This window comes from Gossypium arboreum, chromosome 4 (assembly GCF_025698485.1).
Source record: "Gossypium arboreum isolate Shixiya-1 chromosome 4, ASM2569848v2, whole genome shotgun sequence".
Taxonomy (NCBI): Eukaryota; Viridiplantae; Streptophyta; class Magnoliopsida; order Malvales; family Malvaceae; genus Gossypium; species Gossypium arboreum.
Window position 1 is genome coordinate 109,235,939 of NC_069073.1, and position 9,033 is coordinate 109,244,971.

Genomic DNA, 9,033 nt, shown 5'->3' on the forward strand with positions numbered 1-9,033 from the left:
AAGACAAGTACATGCAACATTCTTTCCTAAACTATATGGCATGCTTATCTCATATATGCATGACATGCTATGGCAATTTTATGTTATTCACATTCAATTATTTACAAAATCAATCAAACAATTTTGATTCTCCATAGTTTTTCTTTTAAGAGAAAAATCGAAAAAGTAAATATGAACCGTGCACCAGTTAAGTTCCTAGGAAAGTAAGGTGACTCATATTTGACCACTTAAAAACCAAGTCTTTCCTTGTTAGATCCAATAGACATATACTTCTCATAATTACAAAATAACCTAAACAAGTGAATGGAACAATACAACACATATATTTTCTCATTACCATACATCTTATCTTTAATAGATCAACCGTGGATAATCTCATACATATATATCACAATTATATCATAAATTATTAAATAACATATAAAGTGATAGGTAATAAAATTAAATTGTCAGTTAAGGTTTTGATGGTTCTATTTCAAGAAAGTAAATGAAAAAACAAAAAAAAAATTACATAGTTTTTTGCCACAAGGAATTCCTTGTGTCTTCGACTGTCTTCGCTCCATTTTCTCCTCATCATGGACTCCTTTTTGAAAAAAATTAAATTTATGTTCTATGTCTGTTTCCGGCTCATAAGAATTCTATAAATAAAAATTAATCCTACGTGGAGATAATAGTCCATAGTCTATTTCCTAAGAACCACAACCTTGGAAAAATAATAATTATATAACAAATATATAATATTGCATTCATTCACATACATCCCCTAAATATTCGAATAATTACAAGAATGTCACATCTTATCAAATATTAATCAAACAAGATAAGAAGAGAGATTTGGTCTTAGTTTACACCATAAATATAGCACAACCTAGCGTTTTGATACCAATTATTGGAAAAATCCCGATTTGAAAATGATTTTCTCGCACAACGAAAAATAAAAATTTTAAAAATCGGCCCAGTTTGTGATATTTATAGCAATAAACCTTAATCGAATACGTTCATGTGTTTTTGGCTTAATGGACCTTCGTTGTTCCTGGCTTTCAAACCAAACAATCTTCTCCACTATTATCGTACCACAAACTACTTCGAGTGTGGGCTCGAACCAATTGAATCGAAACACAAAATTTAAAAAAAAATCTCTTTTTTCGGTGAAAACAAAAATTCTCTCTTTTTAATAGAAACCTGTAGAATTGTTATTCCGAAAAAATATATGTAATAGTTGAGAATAAATTCTCTCTATTTTTCGGCAAAATAACAATCTTTCAAAATTGTGTTAATAGCTATATCAGTGCCATCTATTTATAGAAAGAGAAGATAGAACTCTTATTGAGTTGTAATGGTTTATTTCAATTAGAAAAATAACATCCTACTTAGAATAGGACTAAGGTGGACGACACACCCTACCATTCCTACTAAAGTTGTTGGCCCCCTTCACGTCCATAAGGGGTTTTTGCATCTCTCTCACATCGGGTCTAATTACCAGTACTTTCTAGGCCTTTTTAGCCCAGAACTCTAAAATGTGATTCAACCTGATTCTATTTTTATATTTTCCAAAATAAACTTTAATATTTATATATTAAACAATTTTCTCATCCCTATTTTACCCTTGATGAAATTTTGACAATTTTACTCCTGGTAAAATTTTAAGAAAATATATTCAATATTTCACAACTTAACATGTTCACTATAAACGAATGATTTATTTTCATTTTCGGGCTTCAAAACAATCCAAAAACATAAACTCATTCTTTCGATCATTTTTTAAGTAATCTATATAGGATTGCAAATGAATCATTTCCATTTCGATTTTTGGAAACCTAAATTCATTTCCAAATGATTCTATTTCTCCATTTCAATGAAAACTATAATCATTACTGAATGTTTCTCATTTCTTTTTTTCTATTCATTCTGTTCATTTCTATTCAAACACGCAATTCATTTCTAGTTTCAACAAGCTAGCGAAAGGATGGATTAGACATATGTAGTTGAGGTTCAAATGATTTATAATTAAGTTCTGGTTTTTCACCTATTAATCATAAACTCATTTAATCACAAAGTCATTCCACTATAGTATTGTGACTGAGCTCTCCCCAACGACATACCATTACGAACGCAACTACTCAGTACTCGTCTATTGACCTTGTCATCAATGCGTTGCCTTTATAGGACATCCTTGATCTCTTTGGGATAATATATGTCCTCCCAATATGATCCTATTTTAACTCATAGTAACCATTATATCTTCCTTCATGAAAAGTCAATCATTATCAAATAGTGATCAAGCCATTCATCACAAAGACAGGCATCTCGTGGCCATGTTTACTTTTCATCAACCATGTAATGCAAATGAGAGAATATTATTTACTAATGTTTTGGGCTATGAATTCTACTGTTGTGAATAATGCTACATATTACAGAAGCCATACACACAACACACTAGCTTTTGGTTCCTTATCTATTTAAACTCAGGCTTTTACTTACATCAAAGTATACGAGTCACGCTTACATAGTCCACATCCACTCAGAATTTAGATATGTCACACTATGAATTTCACAAGTGAATAAATTCATAAACAGCTCAAGATCTATTTTGCTTGGGTCATATTCGATGTACTGTCAATCTAGTCAGTCACATCTATGACTCTATCTTCCAGGAGTTATCCGCTCTCCCAAGACAAGAAATCTTCTTAATTGGACTTGATAGATGACATATTAGTCTTTTAATCAATTTACTTATTTCGGATTAGACTAATGACATGTTTAGGTTCGTCTAATAATACAAGTTGTCTCTTCGTACTACAATCTAACCACGTAATACCACTTAGTATTAGTTAAACAATTAGAAAACCAACGAACAAAATTTTCTTCCATTTTGCTTTGCATGCAAAAAACATTTGAGTACAATTATACAAAGTATATTAATGTAATCAATAAATTTGTTTTATTAACCAATTTATTCGAAAAAATTACAAGTTTACAAATGAATATACTACAATCAATGCACCAAATCCAACAACCCTCCCTAGAGGACTACTCGAGCAATGGATGGACTAATCTTCATTGGAAACATGAAATTGTTGGTTATCAAAAATCAAGTGGGCTAAACTGCTTTATCCCATCAGAGTTAGAATGAATAACAAGGTCTATCCTATCACAGATATCCTCGTCCTATCGAACACATCCCTACCACGCACTCTGTAATGATGGCTAGATGGGAAGTCTAACACGTTAACACCATATCACACAAGATCCTTGCATATAAATACCTCAAAAAATGATGAAGAGAGATAAATCCTTCAAGAGTACTAAGCTTACATCCTGCGAACACCCTTTTAGCCCTAAACCTTCAAGTTCTCTCCATCATCACTTTTCATAACCTCTAGCTCTCCGTTGGATAGGGTGAACCGGCACCCACAACAATCACTCTCCTCTCCTCTGTATCCCTCACTTGTTGTATCACTATATAAAAAAAATGTCTAAATGTAAATTTAAACATTCATGTTAAGTAACATCTTAATGTACTACAGGCCACATAGACAGCAAGATCTTCTAAAACTTGCCTGCACAGTATCAGAAATATATAACATTCAAATTGGCAGCGTGGACATCAAACACCGCCAAACATTGCCGATTGCAGCAACATACGTGAAATTAAGCTTCCACACATCAATGAGGTATGGCATCATCTGCCATATAACATAAGAATTATACGCATCGGAGAAGGTAAGAGCTATACCATGCATTAACGGGGATAACAACCAACAACAATAGTCAGCATATATAATATATGGAAGCTAAAAGTTGTTTAAAGATAACATCAATCAACATGGTGAATTTATGGCGAAAAATGTACCCAGTTCAAATATTGGCATCCTTAAACGAGGCTTGCCCATTGGGCTATAATAACCCACGAAAAGTTCTATCAAATGGACCATTTTTTCCTTTGTTGGGGGTGCTGTCTTTGCCATGGTCTCTTTTTATATTTTATTGGATGAATGGAATCTGAATCCATATCACGTTTAGGTGTCTCATGTTGACAAACTGGCCCATAAGCTTTCCTACAAGGATCGGAACTTGTCCATAGCCTAATGGTGAAGTAGTTGGATTGGATTCCATGAGTTGTATACATTGCAACCTCCAATTTTCTTTCTTTACGACCAAGTAATGGAACTTGGAAGTTTGAAGCAACCCTTTTTGCCTATCAAATGTTCTTAATAGAATATAAGTAGGATCACATCCATACACACGTCAAAAAGGATATTCTAAGACTGAACAATATACTGATCAGTAAGAAAATATCAGAGTTTTACTAAGATAACAATATAATAAATGCTCGGCCCTTACATTAAACAGACAAAATTTAAGAGGTGCTGCAATTGTGGGGCTGTCTGACACCCGACAGGGTGTTTAACATACTGCCGCATTTGAAGCAACTACAGAGTGTTGTATCAACTTCAATGCTCTTTCTTCCACAGCCAGGAGTATAAGTTGAATTGTGAGGCTGGGATGTAAGAAATCCAGCTGTTTCAAGGAAGGAAGATGGGGATCGGTCATTGGTCAATGGTCAATGGTCACCTTTGCCAAGATGGACCACTCAAATCCTAACCAGTCCACTGAATTTTCTAATACTTTATTAGATACAATTATGGTGGATTTATTGTTTCGTGAATTGCTTATGTTCTTTACTGCTTTGAAGTTAACCAAATCCAGATTGCTTGTAGGTTGTAGCCTTGGTCATATTGCTCATTTGTTAAATTCAATGGGAGATATTAAGAAGAAATGGGAAGATTTCCACAAAAATCACCGACGCTGAGCTAATTTTAAAGAAGTTATTAATGACTGTTCATCTTTAACTTAATGATCATCATTCAATTTCCTTTCTTTTGAAACAATGGTGATATCCCAAATCCTGAAAGAATGAGAATGCAGATAGGGTCGCATATACCGGTGTCATATTGTTAGGCATTTGGCTTAACACATTCAACATTTGTATGTATCAAAACAGAAGCAAATTATACATTGCTATTCTATTTATAATTAGCATCACAATCATTTTTTATTTGTCAAGACAGTTTTTAACATAATGGAAAACAATAGACAAAACAATATAAATTAATTTAGCTCTGAATACTGATCCTCCTTTTTATTTATCCCCTTAAGCCTTTTGCTTTTCTTGTTCTTTTTCCTTCTTGGATGGAACACGACCATCTGTTCCTGCAAGCATAACATACTTGTCCTTCCTTGTCAAGTTAGTGCATTCGAACCCCAATGTTCCAGCCAGCACCCTTTGTATGTAGTTTGCAACTTCAATGGCTGGCTTTCCACCATTGCAAGTGAGCTCTGCAGGCAGCTGGTTCAAGAAGGTGATCTCATAAGTTGGCATTGGATTCATGAAAACGAAGTAAGGATCCAACAATTTGTATCCCCTAACCGTTGTTCCGTGAAAAACTGTTTGTCTTGCATTGATCGCCACCGGCACGATTCTGTCAGTGAGTTCAGCAAACAATGCGCTGAATCTCAGCAGAAACGGTTCTCGGCAGGTAGTCCCTTCGGGGCATATGACCAAGTCACCTTCTTCGAGAAGGCGCTTGATGTCAGCTGCATCTTTCTCTCTTTCCCTTGATAAAGCAACAGCTTTAATCGGGGAAATAATTTCAGTGAATTTGCTAATACTATAAGTAACGCAACTAATTTTTCGGCCTAGGGCAACGGCTGTCACAACTGGGTCTAAAACTGTTCTATGGTTGCAAACAAAGAGGACTCCACTTTGGCCTTTCTTAGGTGCAGCTGGTGGGGTACCCTTAACAATCAATTTGATTCCTAGGATCATGTAATTGTACCGAGCAATTCTCTCAGGCAAAGGGATGTTGAGATAGACCCTTAGTAGGGAGAGGATGAAGCCAATAGGAAGCCATAGGAAGGTCAAGAGGGCAGCCAATGGGGTTGGTCTTTGGACCAGCCGTCCTTCATGAAATATAACAGAGCTTAGAAGCTTGGTTTTTGGTAATGGCTCGCATTTGCTTCTTGGCACCATGTATCCTTCCTGCACACACACAACACATCAACTTAAGAGCTAGACCATGCATAATTAAAACTAGCTAGCGTCATGTATATGGGGTAGTTTGTTTTATAACAAAAACAGAGTTAAATCGAAGATTAGAATCATTAGTTTCAATATCTATGGCTACAACTACATATTGAACATCACAAGGATAGGATTGGAGTAAAAATGGCCTGAAAATGTGAAAATTAAATTGCATGTTGAAGTTGACAATCTCAGTTTCACGAGTCATTAATCATGGTATAACGAAATTGAAGAGATTAGTAGGGGACCATGTGGACCATTAGAAATTTAAGTTGTAACTATAAAAAGCCAGCAGCTATCTAAAGGCTGAGAAAGACATCAGGAGAAATATCAAACAAAACTTTATGGAGCATAAATACTCTCACCAACCTTTTTGTAAACACATAGTTAATAATTATGTTTGAGGAATCTGTTTTAAGAACCTATACCAATTTAGGAAACAGCTTGAAAAGTTCAATTATTATGACGGTAAAGAAAAGGGAAGGGTTTGTTATGTGATTAAGAACCTTGCATAATGACATGAAATAATGGTCAGTTTCTCTGTCTCCCAGGCCTAAATCTGGTAATTCAGTGCCAAATTCCTTCAAGATGGCAGCCCTTTTGTGTTCTCCGACGAGAACTCCTGGTTTAATTGTAAACCCAGTTGCCCTGCCTGTTTTTGTCACTTGCAGCTCCGTTCCAATAACCTTGTCAGCTCCTAGAAATATCTTGGCAAAAGGTTCCACCATTATTCTAGGATTTGCGGTAATAATGTATCTTTTACCAAAGGAGCTGAAAACTCTCCAAGTCTCGGGGTGAACATCGTCTGTATAAAACTTTGGCAACACAGACCTGGAAACCAGCTCAATGTCTCTTATCTTTAACCCGGCAAAGGAGATGAAAATGAAGGTATTAATGGCGAAAGATTCAGAGATGAACAAGTAGGTAAAATACACGACTGGAACGGATAGTAAGAGAAGCAGTGCTCTTAACAGGCTGCCAGCTTCGAGGGCAATAAGCATGTAGTAAGGGAAAGCACTACGTGACACAAGAAGGGTTCCATCAAAATCAGCAGCCACCGTCTGATTTGATCTTCCCTCGCTGATACATTTCGAAACAGGTTGAAAACAAGGGTGAGCCCCCATGACTATGGGAAGAGCAAAGCAGGAAGAAGAGGGTTAATGGTTTTTTCCCTTTTAGAAATAAAGGAGTGTAAGAGACAATGGCAATGATATTGTTGAAGCGATTCGCTGGCTTTATGTAGCATGAGAAAACCGTGGTCGAGACCAATAGTTTCTCATTGATAAAAAAAAAACGTTATCAATAAATAGAGTAATTAACGTTTACCAACACAAATATATACATGTATTTTACGTATAAACCTGGGCAGTTGTGAAGAGGGGTCGGAGTAGTTGGAGGTGGACACCAACACCATCATTTCATTCAATTAGCCTACTTTTTTAGTTTCCAGGCGCCGGCCACGCCGCTTATTAAAACACCCTCTCTTTTTTTCTCAAGAGTAAAAAGTCCCGATTAATTCGATAAATATCAAGATTTAAGTTTTATCAACAATTTTATTTAATAAATGATATGTAAATATCACTTTTTACTTTTCATTCAATCGACCTCAAAAATAAAATGTATAATGGTACATATTTCTTGGGTATTAGTATTTTACTATAACTTCAACAAGAAGCAGCCAAATTTGTTGTAAATTACTTGTTTTACTTGCGCAGACAAGTCTATAAAAAAAATTCCCAATTGCTTAATCCAAGCGTAAATTCTACCGAAATTAGGTTAGAAAGATAGCCGTCTGTCGTCGAATTTTTGGGTCATATAATATTTAATTCAATGATAAATTATTTGTTGATTTAGCATGAGAGTTTTGTCTAGTGAAAGTGACCAAAAAATAGGTAGCATGTGGCCATTAATCCTTAAAAAAAAAAAAAAAACGGAACCAGGCCTGTAAGGATAAAAGAAAAAGTATACTAATATATAGCTAATTTTGAGTGTAAAACATTGAATTCAAAACGGGTGGGATGAGGGTAATGCAGTTGAACCAGCTGGAGGTAGCTCAAGGGCTTTATATTTTGGCTTCACTTTCCGCAACTTTTGTAGTAGGATGGCAAAATATCCAAAATTATTGGCTTCTGCCTTAATCTTAATAGGCTATTATTATTATTATTATTATTATTATTATTATTTGAATCAGATTCTTGAACGGCTTTATCCCACCCCTCCCGTTATATTAAATAGAATGTCACTTTTTGTATTTTTGTAAATATTTATGCCTAGTTTGCTTATTATAAATTTAAATTTAAATTTTGAAAAATAAATAAAATTCTAGTAAAAATATGACTTTTTAAAATAAATTATTTCTTTCTCTTTGATAAAATTAAGGCACAATAGTGACTAAATATTACTAATTGAATTAATTTATTGCTAATTTATATACTAAAACATGTATAAAAATAATAAAGTATAGTTTTGCAATTAAAAGTTAATTTTTTTTGGGTAATCTATAAAATAGTCACTTTTGTTTGTCCAGGTTACATTTTAGTCACTTATGTTTGAAATGTTACGTTTTAGTCACTTATGTTATTATTTTGTTACGAAGTGATCACTCTACCGTCAAATTCCGTTATCTCTCTAACGGTAATCCTACGTGGCAGTCCAACTAGATTTTAGGTGCCAACTTAGATTTCTAGATGAAAATAGATTTTTAATTAAAAAATTTAATTAATTAAAATTTTTAAACCTAAACCATAACTAAAAAAACTATTCATCTCATCTTTTTTATTTTTCTTTCGTCTCTTCTTTTTTCAATGATTTTTTTTATTTGACTGGAAAAATTATTATTAAGTTTAAAATAGTTGAAATCAAATTGACTGCTTCATAAAGATGGATTCAATGGAAGGTTCAGGCATGTCTTCTTTGCATTCCTGTATCTCTTTTATTCAATACTGAAA

The 9,033-nt window shown here is 34.2% G+C and overlaps 1 protein-coding gene across 1 annotated transcript; it reads right to left on the reverse strand.

The window, feature by feature from the left end:
* Window positions 1–4,986: 4,986 nt before the first annotated feature.
* On the reverse strand, window positions 4,987–7,384 carry LOC108458344 (glycerol-3-phosphate 2-O-acyltransferase 6-like). The gene is made up of 2 exons (XM_017757699.2): window positions 6,592–7,384; window positions 4,987–6,043 (listed from the first exon to the last, which is right to left on the reverse strand). The coding sequence occupies exons 1-2, from the start codon at window positions 7,207–7,209 to the stop codon at window positions 5,156–5,158; spliced, it is 1,506 nt and encodes a 501-aa protein (XP_017613188.1). The 5' UTR covers window positions 7,210–7,384; the 3' UTR covers window positions 4,987–5,155.
* Between the last annotated feature and the right edge of the window lie 1,649 nt (window positions 7,385–9,033).

Coding starts and splice junctions, on each gene's coding strand:
- LOC108458344 (XM_017757699.2), bottom strand. CDS start 7,209: ATGGGGGCTCACCCTTGTTTTCAACCTGTTTCGAAATGTATCAGCGAG. Junction 6,044..6,591: donor ATTTCATGTCATTATGCAAG/GTTCTTAATCAC, acceptor GTGTGTGTGCAG/GAAGGATACATGGTGCCAAG.